A 23,044-nucleotide genomic window follows, 5' to 3' on the forward strand; every position below is an offset into this window, starting at 1 on the left:
AGCAAACTGTCAGGACCATGGCCATGACATCACACTGTGGGAGGGGTTTCACCACAATATCAGCCATACAGCGCCCCCTGATGACCTATTAGGGAAAAGGAATAGATTTCTCATGGAAAAGGGGGTATCAGCTACTGATTGGGATGAATTCAATGCTTGGTTACAGTTCCTCTATACATATCAGTAATGTGAAATGTAGCTCTCTGAATCTAGATGATAATTCACCTGCAGTCAAAATGTGGGCAGCACGATGGCGTAGTTGTGAGCACTCTTGCATGGCAATGTTGGGTCCCTGGATCTGCACAGAATTTGTATGTTTCCCTGTGTCTGCGTGGGTTTCCTCCGGACACTCTAGTTTCCTCCCACATCCCCAAAACATACCGATAAGTTAATTGGCTTCCCCCTAAATTGGCCCTAGACTATGATAAATACACTACATGATACATACATAGACATATGGCTATGGTAGGGGTTAAAGCAGGCCTGGGCAAACTTGGCCCTCCAGCTGTTAAGGAACTACAAGTCCCACAATGCATAGCAGGAGTCTTACAGCCACAGTCCTGACTCATAAAGGCAAATGCATTGTGGGACTTGTAGTTCCTTAACAGCTGGAGGGCCAAGTTTGCCCATGCCTGGGCTAGATTGTGAGACAATATACTTTGTACATGTCTACGCAAGATGTTGGCGCTATATAAATACTAAATAATAATACAAATATTTCTTTAAATAATTCAGCCATACCAGGGGGACTGGATGTGCAGGCCGGCATGAGTTGTTTTTTGGGAACCATGTTCCAGAAGTTTTGATCCTCTCCCCAAAAAATATCATTAGTTTTCAGTATTCCTTTTCTTGGCCCGCTGCAGTTTCTTTTCCCTCAAATTCAAAGTTGGGTATTTTTTTTTTCCTACATTAAAAAAAAAAGTAGAAAAAAACAAACATCCCTAAACCAGGCCTTATCATAGTAAAGTTTGTTTGTCCAGCTTTGTAGTGAGTGTAAGCAGAACATGTGAAGGCCACATCGCTTTCAAACCTTGGTTGCGACACAGTGGCCCCCGCAGAAAGCAGCTTTATCTGGAAGAGAGAAGTCCGCTGTGTTTGACAAAGTATCTCCCCGGCCAGTGTTTATCTAGAAGCTGAAATCCAGCTCACAGAATATCGATTTTTGTTAAATTAATGTCCAAAAGAATGTTAGTGAATTTGGGAAACAGCAGCTATAGGTGTATGGCGGCTTTGTTTAGGGATATCTTATTTTCACACATTTATATAACATGACACATGTCCCCAGGGCCGGATCTGAACTTTTTGCTGCCTGAGGCAGACTTGTAAGGATCCCCCCTCCCCGATTTGGAATGATCGCACAGCACCCGGCAATTTGCTTTGCTTCATTTAATGTTCTTACATGACGTGCTGCAGCTCAACACAATAACACACCGGCTGGCTGTGAATCTGTGGGGGAGATTTATCAACGCATTACCGACAGTTTTTTCTTCTTAATCTGCTCTAACCAGCAGGGAGAACAGTTCTGCGTGATAATAAGAACCTTCTTAAATCCTAGGTAATAGTGGCAATTTAGCATGAATTTCTAGAGCTGCACTACAGTTAAGAAAAGTGCAAATCCATCCCTACACTGGCGCAGATTAAGAAGTGCTTATTAGCAGTTCTACAGATAGGAACTGCAGGCTAGACATGATTGCAGAGTGCAGGCTAGACATGATTGCAGAGTGCAGGCTAGACATGATTGCAGAGTGCAGGCTAGACATGATTGCAGAGTGCAGGCTAGGCATGATTTGTGATGTGCTCCTCCCCCCTGCTGAATTCCTCCTCAGAGCCTGCTGCTATCAATACAGCAGGTGTGTTGGTTACCTCAGCAACAGCAATTCCCCTCACACACTGCACTGTCTGAGAGACATTCCTAGCTCCTCCTATTTTACAACAGTTTTAGAAGGAATCTGCACTATCTAATGATTTCTTAACATGCCTGAGACAGTTTTGCACGGATTTCTAAAAACCTACTACTATTTTGTCTCAGACTCAGACACTCTTGATAAATCTGGCCCTGTGAGTCTCGTTCTCTGCCTACTCTGACTGCATGCTGTAAGTGTAAACACAGTACAAAAATGCTGTCCCTGTAATCTCTGCCGCCTGATGCAAATGTTTCACCTTGCTTCATGGGAGAACCGGCCCTGCATGTCCCGCAAAACTTCACAGACAACACTGAGGAAAGGGGCTCACCCTGTGATTTCTCTTGCGCACCGGGCGGCTGAGCTTGTGGGTGGGAGCCAATTAACCAATATGTCGGCTGGGAGCAACATTTATTATTATTGATTTATAAAGAGGCAACATATTCTTTGGCACTGTACAATGTAAGAAACAAATATGCAAAATATAGAGTGGGTGCTAAGAAAAACAAAAGTTTGCTTTCCTAAAACAGAAAGAATTTGCGATAATTCAGGTTGGAGTGAGCTTGAGGTGTCTCCCAGTGCATCACTGCTGAATATATGCAAATTAACCATTGTTGTCCCTTAGAAGCTAAACACACCTCCAGAACCGATGGAATGCAATGATGTGTCAGCTTGTTAATATGTACAGAGCCATAATAATCCAACATGCATGCAGACTGTTTCGGATTGTTTGATCCTCATCAGTGCATGGCATGGATTAATGTGGCTCTATGGAGTAGGGCTTGTAACACAGAGAGGTACAGACTAATCAGCAGCTCATGGTGACCCAGAACTCATTGGGGTGTGTGAGGGGCTACCATGGTCCTAAAAGCCCCCTTACTAAAATGCTAAGAAAAAGAAAAGTTTGCTTTCTTAAAACAGAAAGAATTTGCGATAATTCAGGTTGGAGTGAGCTTGAGATGTCTCCCAGTGCATCACTGCTGAATATATGCAAATTAACCATTAACAATGGTTAATTTGCATATATAGAGAAAAGGGGGGGGGCAATCACTTGTGTGCTGTGTTGTGCGGCCTTGCAGATTGGCCTTAAAGCTGCAGGGGCCAATTAACAATAAAAAGGCCTGGTCTTTAGGAGGGTTTAACACTGTGGTCCTCAAGTGTTTAAAGAGAACCTGTAACAAAAAAAAGGTCCCCTGGGGGGTACGCACCTCGGGAGGGGGAAGCCTCAGGGTACCAATGAGGCTTCCCCATCCCCTGTAGCTGCAGGCAGTCCTGCGCTGGCTCCCCCGAAGTGTCCCGCAATCCTCCCTCGACAAGCCTGATAAGCGCTGATTTATTTACCTTCCCTGGCTCCAGCGGGGGCGCTGTTGTGGCTCTCCGCACGGAGACAGGAAAAAATAGCCGATCTCCGTCGGGTCCGCTCTACTGCGCTCTCCGCCTATCTCCCAGCGGAGAGCCGATACTGCACCTGCGCTGGAGCCAGAAAGGTAAATATTTACATCCCCGCTGTTCGGAGGGGCACAGCGAGACTGGAGCCGGAGGCTTCCCCCACCCGAGGTGAGTACCCCCCAGCGGAGGTTTTTTTCGTTACAGGTTTCCTTTAAGCTTGGTTCTGGTTAACATAAGTGTTGTAAAGTATAAACCACTTTTTTCCCTGGAAATCAAAAGTTTTTTCCCTGAAAAGTATTGTATAGAGGGAAGATGACATTATTTATGGACGACCTCTCACCCCCTTAATAAGACCAGCCGGCCCCCCCTCCAAGTCATGTCCAAGCAGAGGCAGCATGTGCCGTGTGTCAGGAGATAGATTTCTCCTTCATCAATATTGACAGGGCAAACAGCAGTAGCCAGCAGGGGAGTTTGCTCAGAGGCATCGTGTGCACACGAGGTGAATGAATCCCCGGTGAAGTGCCTGAACTGTTTGTCTCCTTTTCTCAGGCATCGAAGTGACACGTTCTGGTATTTTTCCCTTTCACCTTTGATATTTGGGTTTCTTCAGGTGGGCGCCGTAATCTCATTTACACAGCAGACTTCTGAACTTGCTAAAGAGGAACAAACGCCAAAGCCGATTGGCGAGCAAATGGGAAAAGAGCATTTTTAGTCCAACTGCGCATTTCTTAAAAAGGCATTTAAAGCGTAACTGTCGGGCATAAAATCAAAAATGAATTCTTTATTTTTTATCTGGTAAACAAGTAATAATGATGCTAACCAGGCAATCCAAAAGTTAAAATCACTATTACTTTTCTTCTTGATAAGAGTCAGGTAAACTGGGGAATGATCATTTATTTGGTACAAACAAATTTGGTACACAAAAAGGAAGTTGCAAGGCATGCTGGGTTGTCCTTTTTTGCTTCTCTACTTCCCCTCAGACTTAACTAATGCAGCCTGATTGGCTGAAGCCTCTTTCCTTCCTGTGTTCCCCTCCCACACCTCGGTTCCTCTCTGATTGGCCAATATTTCTCATCCTGAGACAATGCACTTTCTATAGTGAAGGACGGGAAAATCAGGCAGAGGAGAGTAAGGGAGGAAATTACATCAGGATTGGCTTCAAAATAGCCACAGATAAAATGGGAAATGCTAAGAAGGATTTTCTCTTTACTGTAGAAAAATCACTAAAATCAAAACGTGGACAGTGCAATACATATGTTATGTAAGTAAAGCAAGTATTTATTTACTTATATATGTGTTGTTGTTTTTTTCCTGAGATAGTATGGCTGACAGCTCCTCTTTAAAGAGAACCTGAGATCAAGTAAAAATTCATACATACCTTGGGCTTCCTCCAGCCCCATTCGGTCTCATCGCTCCCTTGCTGCCGCCCTCCGCCTCCTGGATTGCGCTACTGCTGCCAGTGTTTTCAGGAGTTGGGGATTACAGTGCATGCGTGGCCCAGCCATGCACGCCCGCCCCATTACGCTCCTGCGAGCGGGGGCACTCTGCACAGGTGCAGTACGCTTCTGGCCGGGGGAGCGTCATGGAGGAGCACACACGGCTGGGCCACGCATGCGCTGTAAGCAGGCAGCAATAGCGGATTCCAGGAGGCGGAGGGCGGCGGCGAGGGGGCGATCAGACTGGACGGGGCTGCAGGAGGCCCAAGGTATGTATGAATTTTTACATTTAATTGATCTCATGATCCCTAATTACCTCCGGAGTAGCAGCGATCATCGAACGCCCAATAGCGATCGCTACTTTGATTTATAGAGCAACCTCGGCTACCATGGTGAATAATGGAATTTATTTAAAGGAAACCTGAAGTATGAGGGGTATGGAGGCTTCCATTTTTCTGTTTAAAAAAGTTTTATTGTTTTAACATAACAAACATAATAAAGGTCACAATGATATACTGGAGGCTTCCATTTTTATTTGCTTTTGTACAATACCTGTTGCCTGGCTGTACTTCTGATCCATTTGGCTGCAGTAGTGTCTGAATAACACCAGAAACAAGCATGCAGCTAGTCTTGTCAGATCTGACAATAATGTCAGAAACATCCGATCTGCTGCATGCTTGTTCAGGGGCTATGGCTAATAGTGTTAGAGGCAGAAGATCAGCAGGACAGCCAGGCAACTGGTATTGCTTAAAAGGAAGCCTCCATATCCCTCTTGCTTCAGTTGTCCTTTAATAAAGTGTACTTCAGGCTGACCTAATTGAAAAAAATGAAAAACTGTAGAATTGTAGCCCTTCAAGCAAACCTGGAGGATCAGCAGGGCAGCCAGGCAATGTGCATTGTTTAAAAGTAAATAAAATAAATATGTCAGCCTCCATATCCCTCTCACTTCAGATTCACTTTAACCTTTTAACTGTCTTTTTTTTTTTTGTGCGCTAAAGGTCTTTTTTTTCAGAATATTCCTTTATAAATGAAGTAGTCAGTGTTTGCCCATTGTCAAATCTTTTCTCACCCAAATTTTACATTATGAAATTATCAAGTGGCAACATCTTTAGTCCTGCTGTCAGGTACAGCTCTGCGGAATGTTTGTTTACTAATAGTTATAAAGCCAGTTCAAAATATACCTTGCCTCCCAGAATGCTATGGGAGGAGAATTCCGCATATCTAATCAGCCTAGAGAGCAGGACTGCATTTAATATACAGCAATACTGTATATAGCTATAGGAAGTGTTTCAGTCAAGGAAACCAGGAAAATTACTGCAAAGGTGGTTATCCAGAATAATTTACTGCATTCTACTTTATGTCACTACAGGGACTCTTTTAACCACTTTACCCTCCGCGGTACAGATTTTTCCGTCCCTTTTTCCATCCTTATAAAACCAAGGGACGGAGAAATCCGTACCTCCCGCGCTACCGCCGCTGTCCGCACTCCCGCCGCTCATGCGCGCGCTCCCGCCGCTCGTGCACGCCGCTGCCCGCTCGCCCGGAGATCAATGAACGGGAAAATCCATTCCCGTTCGTTGATCTAAGCCCCCGCAATGATCTGCTGCTTCTTTGAGAAACAGCGCGATCATTGTGATTTTCCCAGCCTCGTAGTGCTTCCTGTAAGCGTCCTTCCAGACGCTTACAGGTCGCATGAACAAAGACTCACTGGCCATCTTGTGGCCAAATAGTAAAACTACACCCTAAAGCATTTTACATATACAAATACATTAGTTTTACACAAAAAAATTAACTCATTACCTCCCACACTCCCCAATTTATTTATTTTTGTAATTAAAAAAAAAATACAATTAAAAAAAAAATACATAAATAGTTACCTTAGGGACTGAACTTTTTAAATATTTATGTCAAGAGGGTATAACACTGTTACTTTATAAACTACGGGCTTGTAATTAGGGATGGACGCAAAACTGAAAAAAATGCACCTTTATTTCCAAATAAAATATTGGCGCCAAACATTGTGATAGGGACATCATTTAAACGGTTTTATAACCGGGACAAAAGGGCAAATACATTTCATGGGTTTCAATTAGCATGCGTTATTTAAAAACTATAATGGCCGAAAACTGAAAAATAATGATTTTTTTCCCCATATTTTTTCCTATTTTCCCATTAAAACACATTTATTTGGCATAATGTTCCACCTAAAGAAAGCCTAATTGGTGGCGAAAAAAAACAAGGTATAGTTCACTTCATTGAGATAAGTAATGATAAGTAATGATAAAGTTATAGACGAATGAATGGAAGGAGCGCTGAAAGGTGAAAATTGCTCTGGTGCTCAAGGGGTAAAAATCCCTCAGTTGTGAAGTGGTTAAGCATATATATATATATCAATTTAAAGATAACCTGAAGGGAAAATAAACTTATGAGAAAATTAATTGTATGTGTAGTACAGCTAAGAAATAGAACATTAGTAGCAAAGAAAAGAGTCTCATATTGTTTTCCAGTACAGGAAGAGTTAAAAAAAAAAAACTTTTGTTATCGATGCAAAAAAAGCTTCTCTGAGCTGTTTGACCCACCGGGTGTATTCCACCCGGTGGGTCAAACAGCTCAGAGAAGCTTTTTTTCTGTATTCCAGTCCTGTTTTCTGAAACACTTAAACTGCTAAGAAACAGTGACAGACGACATGAGATAAGGATGTACTGCAGAGGAGTTCAAACGGTCATTATTTCTGCTTTGTTTTATAGCTTAAAAGACAGAGTGTGGTTTTAAAACTTCAACTATGACAGAGTGATGCAATGTTATAAAAAAAAAAAAAAAAAGCTATACAACTGAAAATAAAAACCTGAGACTCTTTTATTTGCTTCTAATGTTCTATTCATTATCCGTACTACATATACAATTTATTATGTCGTGTTTTTTTCGCTTCAAGGTTTGCTTTAATAGGTGAAAAACAACCCCTACTGGAAAAGTGTTACTTTGTCCCAAAAGTGCGGAGTCTCCCTTAGGCCTTAGGTGGTCCAAGTCCAAATGAAAGTGATTTTTTTCTTTCTTTTTTTTGTTGTTGTGGTGGTGAATCAGGACTGTAAGAAGGCCGTCTGAAATATTCATGCAGAATTGTCTGAGAAGCGGTTTGTGCTTTATTTACTGCGCAGGAGAACGGCCTCAGTGGATTAGTTCTACAATAGCCGGAACAAAAGAGCGACAGCTGATGCATGTGATGTTAGGAGGTGACAAAACAGTTAAAGTATGCTGCTGGCTACAGGCAAACAGTCAGCAGATGCAGACAAAGGGATTTGTGACAAGAATAACTCTCTCTCCAAGCAGAGCAGTCAAGAGTAGCAAAAATACCAATACCCTTTTCTCCTTGACATTGTCTTCTCCTTACTGTCAGCATCCTATTGCCCTTTTATAGTAAAGTGGCCAATAGTGTTGGGCACTTGAGTGCCTTACCTGATATCTCCGGCCTTCTGATCCTGCAGGGCTATGTCCAGTTACCTGCTTTAAAAGTTTACTGTGGGCCTCACTTTTTTTCAGACCAGATATTTTCTTATTGTTTCACGGCAACCTGAAGTGCTTACATGAAAAAAAGGCGATTGGAAAAAAGGGTGCAGGGTTTGCCGCTAGTAGATTCTTGCTAAAATTAGCAATATTCTACTACTGAATTTCCATAGTATAATATCGGTAATATTTATTATGTTTATTTTATCATGGCTAAACATAACACTACTCTCACACAGAATCCTCCCTCTACCAATGCCTAACCCTAAGACCCCACTGGTGGTGCCTATTACTAAGACCCCCTGTGGTGGTGCTTAAAGAGAAACTCCGACCAAGAATTGAACTATCCCAATCAGTAGCTGATACCCCCTTTTACATGATAAATCTATTCCTTTTCACAAACAGACCATCAGGGAAACTCTGAGGGCCGTGGTACTCCTGGCAGTTTCCTGTCTGTGAACCTTGTTGCATTGTGGGAAATATCCGTTTACAGCTGTTTCCAACTGCCAAAAAAGTGCGCAGAAGCTACATCACCTGTCCACAGCAAAAATGTCACCATGTAATAAATGTCAGAATGTAAATCAGGGATTTAAAAGATTTTACAATGGGCAAACACTGACTAAATCATTCATACATAATTATTGTAAAAATGAAGCACTTTGTTAATTACATTATTTTCACTGGAGTTCCTCTTTAAGCCTAAGACCCCTATGGTGGTGCCAAACCATAAGACCTCCCCCCTCCCCGGTGGTGCTTAACCCTAAGAACCCCCCAGGTGGTACCAAACCCTAAGGACCCCCCCCAGTGGTGCCTTAACCTAAAAACCACCAAGTGGTGCCAAACCTTAAGACCCCCTGGTGGTGCCTTCGCCTAAACCCCTCCCACCCAGGTTGTGCCTAACCCTAACTCCCCCTGGTGGTGCCTATCCCCCCCAAAAGCTTTCCTCCACCCTCTACCGCAAAACTGCTATGTGTGGCAATCGAGGTAAATTTCAGCGCCTGGAGGCACCCGAGTAGCAGTAGTGATTTGAAATAATTCTGGGCGCCGGGGCTTTCGGAAATGCTAATAGCGGCATTGCATTGCGGAATAGCGGCATTGCATTGGGAAATGTCCAGCACGGATATTTCAAATCATTACGGCTAGTTGGGTGATTCCAGGCCCAAAATTGACCTTGATTGCTGCATATTGCTGCCATTATAAATGCCACGATTTGTGGTAAATTTTGGTGCGCCCAAATTTCCTTTTCTTTGCCGCTATTCGCGACTGTTCTAATGGTGGCGCCATTTTTTCCAGAAGGGCTCATGCGCCCTTTTTTTCCAGCTTCAATCCGAAGTACCATTTTGTAGGAATGCAGCCATGTTGACCAGCAATGTTTGAAGGTGCTCTTGCTCAGTTCATCTCCTTACTTGTGATTGGCAGCTGGGAGGATTATAGAGGGATTTTTACATATCATTTTTCTGAAGCTGCTTAGTCGATTAACTTTTTCTCCTACGTTTTCTGTGACAATTTCACATCTTATCAATAAAAAGCATTTTAAGTACTGATGTGACGGACTGTGTCGATGAACAGTTTGAATCGAATGATGGCGAATGTTTGCAACGTTTGCGTTCGCCCCCTCCCCCCCCCCCCTTCCTTGTTAAGGTATGTGGCGAACATGAACTTCATGTACCGTTCGCCATTGTTCGACACAAATCATTCGCCTACAAACAGTTCGTCCCATCACTAATTTTAAGCCATCAGCAAGCAAGAAAATGTCTCTGACAGAACTTTTTCAGCTACTTTTTTTTTTACTTTTACAATTACAGAGTGCTGACAAGACATTTTCAGCAGAACATGAAAAATTATCTCCTAGGAGAAAACTTAGGAGAAAAAGTGAATTAAATAAGGGCTGTATTTTTTTCAGCTATCAGGCACTAAACATTAGTAGTAGTAGTAGTTTGTATTTATGTAGCACCAACATCTTTCTTAGCGCTGTACATCGTGCAAAACAAATAGCGGGGAGTATAGATGCATGAGAAGTTCAAAACTTCGTAGAATCAGGACAACCAGCAATACAAATACAGCAAATTCCCCGTTATCTGGAACTCATGCCTGAGCGAATAATGGGGACTGTGTTTTGGGGGGTTTTGCCAGGATTAAAATACTTACCAAGTCTCCAGTCCAGTCTTCTACCCTTCCTGTAGCTCGTAGCAGCTTTCCGGCACCTATGTACGGCCCCCAGCGTGTCACGTGACCCGACACAGATCAGGTGACGCCACTAGCCGTGGAAGGAGGATGGCGGAAAGCCATCAAGAGCTACAGGAAGGTTAGAAGAGATCGCTTGAGGGTCGGTCTGATCAGAACGGAAGCCAAGTTGACACATGTACTGTGCAATGGGTCTTCCAAATGATCTTTTGTTCCTGACAGTCGAAAGATATTTCCCGCCACATCCAACTGCTTAGCAACCAATAAAATTATGTGCCTGTCAGTTGCTTCTAAAGGGCTCGCCAAATAATTTACTTCCGATTCTCGAATAATCCAATCAGACGTTTTTTGGTTTATTGGAAGTGATTATCTTCCTTGTGTATCAGGCCTTAGATATAATCACTGGTCTACTCCAAATAACGGTCACGTTATTCCATCATACCAGAACGTGGGCCGCGAACTGCGAACGAACCCGTTCTTACGAGTGTTCAGAACCCGCGTCGTTCGTTTAACCTCTTGTAATTCCCTGTCTATTCTCTGTGACATTCGTTTAGCTGCCAGGAGCGCCGGCTTGGCAAGGCTGGGGCAGCCGCCCGCGTTTCACTGACCGCTAACCTTGGTACGTCCTGACACTTATGATGAGTATCTGCGGGACGCAGAAGGCAGCCAGGCTGCTATGTCAGGCTTTTATTATGGACTGCAGATGCTGGGGACAGTCAGTTTAATAAAACAAATCAGCCTTGAAGGTAACGCAGCGGAGGAGAAGGAGGAGGAGGATAGAGGGGAATCTTGTACAGCATAAGGACAACAATGGCGAGCGCGAACGTGGAGGACTAAAAACTATCTCCAGGGAAGAGGACACGTCTCTGATTAACTTAATGAAAAATCTGTCAACAAGCCCAGGCCATGGAACTCATGGTTATGAGTAAGAAGTTGAGCAGAAAGTACCTGTAGGGACAACCATGTGAAGGATTTAGGTCACTTGACGGGGAAGAGGGGTTGAGGGGGGCGGGGTTGTTTGGCGCCCTCAGAATTTCCTATCCAAAGTTGAAATGAGCATCTTCTGTTCTTCAAGGACCACTACAGCAAAAAATAACAGTAAGCAGTTAAAATCTGACAGAACCAACAGGTTCTGGACTAGTCCATCTCCTCATGGGGGATTCTCAGGTTTTGTGTCTTTGTTTTCTAAAAGCATCACCTGAATGACACTTGGCAAGTCTAACTGCCAAAATAGTGCGCAAGTGAGTTCGGAGGCTGGCTGCTAGCTTACTGTCGTTCAGGAAATGCTCTTGAAAACAGAGAAAACCCTGAGAATCCCCCATGAGGGAAAGGACTAGTCCAAAACCTGTCGGTTCTGTCAGTTTTTAACTTTTTTTTTTTTTTTTTAAGTTCTGGAACTTTTTTTTTATTAATTGAATAGAACACGAGATTAAACGGAGTGTGCAAGAAAAAGTTTAGTTAAAAAAACAAAAAAAAAAAACGACTTGAAGGTCTTTCAAGATAGAAATGGAAAATACTTTCTGCAGGAGCAAAGCCTTGAGTTCTTGCATTGTCAAACAAGTTGATGGAAAGCCCAATACCGTATCTTCACCCATCCTTGTTCATTTTGGATCATCCCACCCCACAGTAAAAAATGGGGATGGATGGGTCATGGCCAAAACCAGAAGTGTAGCCACTTCTAGAACTGGCCAAGGCAGGGGCTAAACTTCAAACCATGGAACCCCCCAATATTCTCACCCTTTCATTTGCCTAACCCTGGTGACCCTCACATCGTGGTGGCCCATGTTGCGAAGGTCCTAAAACAAGTGTAGACATTGTAATCTCCACATGCATAGCAAGTGTAGCCACAAAACCACCTGATCTGAAGGCTAGACCCCTTTATCAAAGGGAGTGAAGTAGTAGTCGGGCCCCGTTACCGCTCTGGCCCCCTCTGTGGTCACAGGGGCTGACCCCTCTAGTTACGCCCATGGGCCAAGGGATGTGACTAAGATCCAACATAGCATAAGTTTCTGTTCCTTGCGCATGGGGAAGGTTCGTGATCAGCAGAGGAGATAGAAGCATTAGTGCAATGGAGGATAATTTGACCATGAAGCTAGCACTGGCAAAATCCCGAACATTTTGCTTGGGCATTTCACACACTGGCAGGCCACTGTCCGGCTTAGACGTGCCTTCAGACATTGCCTGGTCATCTTGGAACTAATTTGGCCACTTCTAGAAATGGCCGACAAATTCCCACTGGCTGACTTTGGGTTTTGGGCTGTAACAGATACAACAGGAGGCTAGGGATAAAAAAAAGAAAAAGAGGGAAGAAGGACAGATTAGTTCAATGATGTACTTTCGTACAGCGAGCAAAAAGTATTCCTATGCAATATTTCTGTTTGCTCAATGAAATGATTATAATATTTTACTGATTTTGTTCCTGTAAAGAGATTTGAGAATGTCGGGACTTCTGTATGTTTAACTGTACCTCTTCTCAACCCCCCACCCCTGCCCCACTTTTCCCCATCACCTCCATAACTTGTGGTTTGTTATCTGCACATCAGAAGACAGGGCTGGAGATATTAGATTGCTTAGGGCTAGTTCTGATGGGCTGCTGTGGGATAGTTTATGGTGGCTCGTTTAGCCGATGTTAAGCGCTTTTCTGCTACCGAGCAGAAAAGTGTTCAACTTTGGTTCCCAACGTTTTGTCGTTCCCAAGGTGAGCACGGACCCACTAGAACGAAGCCATTTTAGACACTATATGTAGCGTCCAAGACGAGATAATGTGATCTACCACAGCGTTTATGCAAACGATGTGAAAAAAAACCTCTCCCAGTCATTTAAAACCCCTCCTATTCATTTGAATGGAACTGTGATTAATTACTTTCAAACAGTGTTTTCGTCACCCGACGAAAGCAACGTGTTTACCGTCCATCTGAACCATCCTTTAGAGTCAAAATCGGACTTGATGTGCAGACAACAGATCACAGGTATGTGATTGAGATCACAGATATAGAAATCAGGCAGTTGTATACCATGTGGGGACAATTTGAGTGTTTTATAGCATAGATATGTACAGTTAGGTCCATAAATACTTGGACAGAGACAACTTTTTTCTCATTTTGGTTCCGTACATTTCCGCAGTGAATATAAAATGAAACAACTCAGATGCAGCTGAAGTTCAGACTTTCAGCTTTAAACCAAACCTGAAGCTAATTTAAAAAAGAAAAAAACAAACAGATACTTACTTATGGAGAGGGAAGGCTCTGGGTCCTATAGAGCTCTCCTGCTCCTCACCTGGTCCCCATGTTCTAGCGCCGTCACGGCCATTCAACTCTCCCACCGTAGGAGGCTTCTGAGGTCTCCTGAGTGCTTCCAAAGATGGGCGGATCCACACTGTGCATGTGCGACTGCATGAAAGAGTTTGCTCTCGCAGGCGCACTACGGAGCTGCCCACCTCCAGGAGCACTCGGGCTCCCGAAGTCTTCTGAAGCCTCCCGCAAGAGCAGTTTCTGACCCATTGGATAGAGACTACTAACGGGTGACAGCGCTGGAACAAGGGGACCGTAGGAGGAATTTCTGTTTTGTTTTTTGATATTGGTTTAAGGTTTGCCTTAATTCATTAACTGGTAATGACATATCTATAGAAGTGATTATTATGAGCACAGAACCAATAGAGAGCTAATACTGTACTTGAGGGAGGGCCCTTCGGGGCCCCTCTGGCCCAAGGGCCCTGATGCAACCTCTGCAACCCCTATTGCTACGCCCCTGCTTCAACTACATCTGAGATGTTTCATTTAGAATTCATTGCTGTAATGCACAAAATCAAAATGAGAAAAAAAGATGTCTCTGTCCAAATATTTATGGGCCTAACGTTATATATATCAATCACATGATTACTTTAAAATATCGAGGCTTGTTATAGGCTTCCTTTTAGCTGGACGTGGGGTGACCTTGACAGGTGGGAACCTGGCAACAGAGCAAGGCCGGCAGCATGAACATTTGCTATTGTGACAGCTTCACTTTAAGAGGTAATAGCTGTAGACAATAGCAGATAAATTCTTGCCGAGATCTCCAGCCTTCGCCAGCTTAAGTTCCTTCCCCTATTCTTTTACAAAGATGACCATTTGTCATTAAAAGGTGCCTATAAATAGCCCTGCCTTAGAACGCAAATGACAATAGACATCTGCCATTTTTAGAACGTGCAGGTGCCGGCTAAGCCTTCTCCTTGCCGAGAAGAACTCTGTCAATCCCCCCCTCCCCACTTTGAAGAATCAGGGGCTTGAAACTAAAAACTTTATTAATACCATTGTCTCCTTGTATCAGCAGGTTCCGGAGAGATTCCTGGAAGTGGCTCAGATCACGTTACGAGAGTTTTTCAATGCCATTATCGCAGGCAAAGACGTTGATCCTTCCTGGAAGAAGGCCATCTACAAGGTCATCTGCAAGCTGGACAGCGAAGTCCCTGACATTTTTCGCTCCCCCAACTGCTTACAGGAGCTCCTCCATGAATGAGAAAAGCTGCTGCTGGGTTCTGAATGTACAAATATGACTTTGTACCCCGCCCTTACTCTTTCTGTCCCCCCCTTTCAGCGTGTGTGTGAGTGATTTAAGACTGTGCATCCGTGTGTATCTGCGACGCCCCTACATAGAAACTGTGGTGGATTTTATTTATATTCTTTAAGCAAGGGGCCGGCTAGCGATTATACACCTGTCTCCCCCAACTTTCACTCGATGAGTTCTTCAGCTCCCCGCTAAGAGTGTGGAGAGAGGTGAGATTGACATGTATATAATAACATTTGAAGACGTAACCCGATACGCGAACAGATATTGTATATAGGAGCTGATATTTTTGTGTCCATTTTGTTTTTGGTTTCCAAATCTGCTTTTTCTCCAGGTTTTTTGTTTTTTTTTCTGCAGAAAAGTCAGCCAGTTGGCGTAATTTGTTGTCAAAGTGTACCTGTCATTTGTCAACGATGCAGAGGCAAATTTTGAAAGCCTAAAGCGGCGCTTTATATGTGCGCTGGAAAATATAGGACATTGTTGAGCAGATTTGCAAACGCGAAAATGTATTTTCGTTTTTGATGCCCCCCCCCCCCCCACCTTGAAATGGTCATGGCTGCATCGCAAGAGCAATAGCTCGCTGGTCACAGCGACAGAGGTGGTCTCAGTTTGCTGTGCTGTGTTAGTAACGTTTTATGAACGATATTATATATTAAGGTATGACTGTTGTCTGTGACGGGGCAATGCTCTGCAGAGAGTGTGTCATATAGAGGTGCCATCAGTAAATGATAAACTAACAAATATAAGTACAGTTATCCTTCTGTCTCCCACCTCAGAGGCTCATGTCAAACTTGCCGGGTATCTGATTACCATGGAAATACTGTGCCATATCCGGTGGGCCGTGATGGTGTCCGCTGCTTGGCATTCTGGGAGGAAATCGTAATAAACCCACTTCCTGAAAAACTTGTGTGGAATTGCAGTGGACCAACCTGGACCTGATGTAGATGGACATGTGTCAGTGGGTCCATACTCTACCACAAGCAAGTATGGCTCCATTCTGTATGTCTATTGGTCCACTGCCATCCACTCAAGAAAGCTGTCATTCAGCGGGGCAGAGCTTTATGTTTGATTGCCACCAATCACACCATTCCCCTTCTATCCCGAAGCCTAGTATCATGCATTGTGTTAGACCCATAACAATGAAATCACCCCCTTCTAGGTGAGTTACGGGGCTGAAGGCAGATTTGGGACTTTTGTGTTGCCATTGGCCAATAACTATGGGTATCCCACTCCATTCGGGATATAACGGGAATGGTTCAGCTGCAGTTAACCGTAAAGACCACTTGGGCAAAAGTGGGGGGTGGGGCAAAAGGATAAATGTGTATATTTTTGTAAGTCCCGTTATCCTGAAACGTGGGTCTTATTATGACCATCTCATGCTGAAATTTAGAACAAAAATAATAATTACTGAAAGCCCAATCCCAGTTTTAGTCTTAGTCTTGCTGTCTCCACCCCCCATTTTGGATAATATCCTTCACTTCCTGTTTCCGAAACCTCTGCTGACCTTTAAGTATTAATGTGAATCCCGGTGGTCCCATGGACAGGAGGTGAAAGGCACCGGTAGCAGTCCAACGGAGGTTCTACCACTTCTCCACTCACCATTGCTGTCTGCGTCCCTGGCACGGCAGATTAACACAGGAAGTGAGGGAACATGCCCCAATATGGGAACGCAGACAGCGATAAAATCAACATCCTAAAATACAAAGTGTATCTGCAGTTGTGCTTTTATTTCACAAATCTCTCTGTTTTGTAGTAAATTATTGTAGGAAAACTCTTTGAGTCTCATCGGATTGGGCACTAACTTATAATAATGTTTTTTTAAATTTACCGTTTGCCTTTTTTGGAATGTTTTGCTTTTTAAAAAGTTTTCGATGTTCCCCAAGCTGTCCAGCTTTTCAGACAATTCATTGTACTTTCCCTAATGCTTGATGGACAATTTTACAGAAAAAGAAATGGGTGGGTTCTGCCTGGAAGCCCAGCAAGAAAGGGGTATTTTAACGTGTATTCACTGATATAACTTGGTTATTTTTGAATTTTATTCTTGATGACTCACCATTCATTATCAGTCAGCGGGTCTGGGTTTCCCACAGACCCCCATAAATGTCTGGACAGGTGACTGGGCTATTCAGTGTATTAAACTTTGTGTTTTAATAAGCCAGTACTCCCTAGCGAATCGATGGGTTACATACAGAGGCTAATGTAATGACAAATAAGGGGCATTGGTTTCTCATAACCTCATCCAGCGGGATTTCAGCTCTATTACAGTTTAGTGAAGACGAAACAAGAAAGGCGATTTCTGGCTGGTGTTTCTCATGAGCTGCTGTCCTGTTCTATGAGGGCATTTTATTTTTTCAGTTGTCAAAATGGCCGACTGCACTGTACAGAGAGCATTTACACTTTAGTCTAAACATTCCAGAGGGATATGTTGCATGCAAAACATGAAGGTAACTTAAAGAGAAACTCCAACCTAGAATTGAACTTTATCCCAATCAGTAGCTGATACCCCCTTTTACATGAGAAATATAATGATTTTCTCAAACAGACCATCAGGGGGCGCTGTATGACTGATTTTGTGCTGAAATCCCTCCCACAAGAAGCTCTGGGACCGCGGTACTCTGGGCAAACTGCCACAATGTAACAATGTTCACAGACAGGAATTAGCTGTTTACAGCTGTCTCTAACAGCCAAAACAGCTAGCAGCAGCTACATAACCTGCCCACAGTAACAATGTCACCATGTAAAGGGAGAGGAAAGATTTTACAATGAGCAAACACTGACTAAATCATTTATACATAATTATGGTAAAAATAAAGCACTTTTTTTACTACATTATTTTCACTGGAGTTCCTCTTAAAGAGGAACTTTAACCCAACATTGAACTTCATTCCAATCAGTAGCCCCTTTCCCACTAGAAATATTTACCTTTTCTCTAATAGATCATCGGGGAAGGGGGGGGAGGGGTCTGTGTGGTTGATATTGTGGCGAAACCCCTCCCACGGTATGATGTCAGGGCCATGGTCCTGACAGTTTGCTGTCTGTGAACCTCATTGCATTGTGGGAAATAAGGGCTGTTTCCAACTGCCAAGGAAGCAGTATCTCCCTCTGTGCATAGAACTTTCAGTAACGAACATTCCGTACAGATCACCTGGCAGAATTAAAGTGGTCACCACCTGTAATAAATTCACAATGTAAATCAGGGACTGGGGAAAGATTTTATAATGCTAAAACACTGACTAAATAATTTACTGTATGAATGAATATTGTAAAACATAAGCAATTGTATTCATTATGTTATTTTCAGTTCAGTTCCTCTTTAAGCTTACCTTCTTTTAATGTCATTCAGGTAATGCCATGACGTGTTTTTTGGGTGTTGAGTAGGCCTACAAAAATTGTCATGGTGAAATATACAGCACATACAAAAGTTGATATTTTTTAGGAAACTTGATGAGGCACGTTGGAAAGCAAGCATCCATCTTTTGTGCCGCCATTTTGTGCATTCTGCCTAGTCAGGCAAGCAGGATAATTAAATAATTAAATGAATGTTATAATTAAATGAATTAGTTTTGGATAAACAGCATTGCCTCAGCTTAGAGCACAATTTCCACTTTTTAATGCTTTTTTTTACCTAAATTTTAGGCAACGGTTAGAAGCCACCATTTAATCTTGTTAGGTATTCATTAAAGAAAAAAACTAAAGCAAATTTGAAATGCATTTTATACACAGCTGGTATATAAAGCTGTATAAATATATACAGATAGTATACATGTTTATCTGAATCTTCTGTAATTCCCTGCACAGCAGTTGTCAGTCTACGAGAGGGAGGGACAGCATTGTGCTGTCAGTGCTACTCTTGAACCTTCTAATAGGAAAAGACAGCATAATGATGACTAATAACTTTACTACTGCTTTACAGACCCCAATTGTGTGTGGAGAAAAGAAGCCAGGTCTAAGGCATTCTGAATCAAAAGACTGTCTAGGAAGAGCTACATGACTTATAGGGAGTTTTATACATTTTTTATTTTATTTTATCTGCTTTTGCTGCTTGACTGTAATTCGGCTACGTAGGCCCTACAGGAGGGTTCGACCATTTTGAGCCTGTCATGTGACCACACAGGACCTGACTAGGAAGTTCTAGAAACATTGGTCCTTGTGTTACAAAAAAACTGTCTGTGTTGTCTATTATTGGCTAACCCAAACTGGAAAATGAGCTTGACGTGGGTTAGTTACACACTGGACATTGGCAACACACTCCTCAATCAGACATTTTTTGTGCACGTGGCCCATTATATGACAATTCATCTTAACCTGAAGGCTTGAGCCTGGGTCAGGTGGATAGAAGGCCTGTGTGGTGGCACAGGAACCACTTACTGTACAGAAACCACTAACCCTGTGGTTGCCTCGGGGTTAGAACCACTGTGAATGCATTGTGAGACCTGTAGTAAATTCTGGTCACCACTGGAAGTTAAAGTAAACCTGTGTCCAATTGTTTATGGTGCGAGACGTAGACATGCATCATAACTGTGCCCCCCCCCCCCCCTTCCTCCCTCACTTAGCTATTGTCATTGGTCAGCTGACATCATATCAATCATGTGATGCTGATGGCAGAATTATTAATGAACATCTGCCTAGTAACAGTCGGCCAATGAGAGTAGCTTAGTGAGCAGGACATAGTTTACGACTCAGGACTGAGACAGTTGCACAAAGGTGACAGTTGCACAAACAGTTGCACAAAGGGGAATCTCCGCTTTTGTTGCCATCAAAATGCCATCCATTCAGTTCAGTTCTATATTTTGGAAAGGTTATTTCAACGCCCTTACTTATTATTATGCGCATGTAAGGCACATCCATTCTACAGTGTTCTTACACATGAGCGGTTCTGGATGTAAGCCTGGATTCAGGGGCATTAAAAGTTAATTGGCATATTCAGTAGTGATGCATTGTGGGTAACTACAGTTGCTCACCTAAAGCTGAATTACCACAAATAACTTCTGTTTTAAGAAGGCAAATTACACTGAGCTTTTTAGTAGGAGGGCTTTTTCAGTTTCTTTTAGTCCCTTATACTTTCCTAGTGGTGTTGGGTTATACCGAGCTGCTTGGGTAAAAATGAAGATAGTAGGGTCAATGGGGTAGTGCATTTGTAATGGGTCCTTTTTCTGTGCAGCTAACTCAAATAGTAAGGCAGGGGTGTATCTAGCCAGTTTGTACTCTAAACAGAGAACTGTTGTCATGGCTTCCAAGAAGTTCAATCCCTTAGTTGTAGGAATTGGCAATTGTATTTTTTTTAAATAAATACTCTGAAAGAAAATATAGCATGGGCAGCTTTGGACCATCTGTGCCATCTGTACACGTGGACAGGGCGACCATTCCCAGGGAGGGCCACCACATGCGTTCACTGAGGGACTGCCAGTGCCAGTAGCAGCACAGCAGGTCACAGGGACACCGCATCTGTGTGCTGGGCCAGCACCTGCGTGCGTCACAAGTAAAGGCACTGTCTGCAGCCTAATCGCTAGGAGGTTCTTCCCATCAGTCCCACCCCCAGCAGGGTGGAGAAAGGACGCAACATGCTGAGATGGTGGGGGGCGTAGCAAATTTCATGAGCACAAGGCAGCTATGCAGTGCCCACAGCAGACGTGGCCATTTACCACGCATAAGATACCTTACTGACATTGGCGGGTGAAGGGACCACTGATTTTTTCACTGCTCACTGTGCCCAGGGCCAACACGAGCCTAGAACCCCCCCAGAAGAAAGGTATATTAACTTTACTTTACACTTTCCTCATTGCTTTTTGATATTAGCGGTTTGTTAACACCTTTGGAATCTTGTAGGTTTTACGATCAAAGGCTTGCAAAATGGGTTAGATGTCATGTATCTTTTTACAAACATGACAAAAAAAGTTTCAGAAATTAGGAAACATTATCTGACAGGAATAAGAAAGTCAAGGGCTGCTATTGCGAGATTTATCCTTATCAACATAAAAAGTTTAAAGTACACCCCTGTAGGAGAAACGTCCCCCGGGAGTGTCCGTGTCATCGGCATTCATGGTGTCTCGCCCTCGGATGCCTTGGACTCTGATGTAATTATTAACGTTACTATCTCTTTTGCAAGATCTTCATACAAATACCCCTTTGTCCTGAAGATGTTTCATCAGAGCCCCCAAATATAGAGGAAAAGTCTGGCTTCTAAGCTTTAATCAAACGCGAAAAAACCATTAAAATTGGAACCTTGAGGAAAAAAAAAAAAAAACATAAAATTCATTATAAACTAATTTTAATAAGTGTTGTTTAAAAACAAAAAACAAAAAAATATTTAAAAAACTTCGGGCCTACCCTTGTGGAGTAGCCCTTAACCACATATAACCACATAAGGGTCATATCCTTGAAGCCCGAAGCAAAATTCAAAATGAAGTTCTTCAACAAATTTCATTGTCAGATTTGACTTTTTGTAAGTAACGATTTGACGGCTGCCCCGCTCATCCTATTGCTTGGGAGTCATTTGAGTAGCATCTTTTACTGGCTCTTATCTTTCACCACGGCCTAAATAAAACTTCTACTCCTACTAAGAGATAGAAAAAGGTCCACATGAATACACGGTAATCTGCCCCTTTTTTTGTTTTACTTTCATACTAAAGCGAGTGTGAGGCGAACTTCGGGTGAAATATACTTACCTAAAGATAGGAAAGCCTTTGGACCTCCTTGGGTACACTTTAAAAAATGCTATGATGAATGTTAGAGCCACACAAATAACTTTTTTAAGATTAATGTAATTACATTTATCTTGCCCCTTTAGTTTTTAGACAACTATGAATGCCTAGAATTCCTAGTCAGCTCAAATCATTTTTTCCTTCCAACCATGTTATTAGTACGTGTTCAATATGAAGAGCCTGTCTACCTACATGAGTAACTGGCTGCACAGAACAGGAAGCATTGCAACTCTACTTAGACACCTGCAGTTTTCAGCATACTATAACGTATACTATAAGGGTTTTGGTGTTAGAAATCTGTAGAATGTTTTTTTTTTTGTCTTTCTGCTCAAGAAGCTAAAGCAAGGCATAGGAAATGATGTTGCCCAAAATGAATGAATTTGAGCCAAGGGCATTTTGTTTCTCAACAAAAGTGGAGTTCTACTTTTTAATGTTATAAACGTTTTTTATGACTGAATGTTAACGGCATGGTCCACTTTTGTAGGCAGCTGCCCATTTCAGCCAAGATGGCTTCTCATTTGCTGGTGACATTTTTACCCAAGCCATGGCTAGTCATGACCCGGTAGGTGAAACAGGCCAATAGGAATGATATAAAGTGACATGTGACATGTTCTCAGATGAGTGCATGGTTGTCATGGTGAAATTCCTGTCAAGAGACATGGACCCACCTTAAAAATAAAGCCTTGCAATCAGCCGAGGTAGGCTCTAAAATATTTGACGGTTTGGTTAGACACCCTGTGCGGTTCTTGCTTAGGAATTCATGTTTAGTCAATCTTCATAAAGAAAACCAGCTTGTATAGAACATTTCTACTACATTTACAGGGGGAAGCCTGAAATGAACTGGATTTAGTGATCTCATTTGTTGGTTATAAGTAAAACTGGAATATTTTGAACTGGAGCACTTTATTGCACAAGCATTGCAAGTTGACAGAGGGTTGCTTCTGACTGAAATCTATGAGATAGAAAGACTAGAATGTATCTCGCTACAATGCTGATTCAAGCCCAGCCGGGGAGTTTCTTACCTTTTCTCCAGGCTTTTTCCATAAATAAAACCTGTTACAAAGAAGGGTTTTACCCCCCTTTTTTGCAGTACTAACAAATAAAACACATCTTTTTGCAGGGTTGGCTTTAACATCAACTAAACAGGGCCAGATTTCTGGAAAAGGCCACAATGGCCCGCGCCTTGGGCGGTTGCAGCCAATAGGGGCACCTGGGCATGAAAAATTAGTTGCTACATGCAGGATCGGATTTACATCACAGGAGATAATAAGTAAAGATGTTCTGGCGCTCTAGTCTTCACCCTCCACGAACCTATAAACCCTCCGCCGAACCACGCCACAAGTGTGCTGGCTGGCTCAGCTGAAACCTCTCCCTTATTAACTTCCCCAGC

The 23,044-nt window shown here is 42.9% G+C and overlaps 1 protein-coding gene across 6 annotated transcripts in view; it reads left to right on the forward strand.

Annotated features, from left to right (window-relative positions):
- The window catches only part of PROX1 (prospero homeobox 1), a 143,664-nt gene extending 120,953 nt beyond the window's left edge, over nt 1-22,711 (forward strand). For 5 of the 6 annotated variants that reach the window (XM_068232956.1, XM_068232952.1, XM_068232953.1 and 2 more), the window contains one exon: nt 14,717-22,711. In XM_068232956.1, the coding sequence (XP_068089057.1) occupies nt 14,717-14,905 (189 nt within the window). In that variant the 3' untranslated portion in view covers nt 14,906-22,711. The remainder of the gene's footprint in view (nt 1-14,716) is intronic. The other variant, XM_068232958.1, reaches the window with a different exon arrangement.
- Nucleotides 22,712-23,044: the final 333 nt, after the last annotated feature.

This window comes from Hyperolius riggenbachi, chromosome 4 (genome assembly GCF_040937935.1).
Source record: "Hyperolius riggenbachi isolate aHypRig1 chromosome 4, aHypRig1.pri, whole genome shotgun sequence".
Taxonomy (NCBI): Eukaryota; Metazoa; Chordata; class Amphibia; order Anura; family Hyperoliidae; genus Hyperolius; species Hyperolius riggenbachi.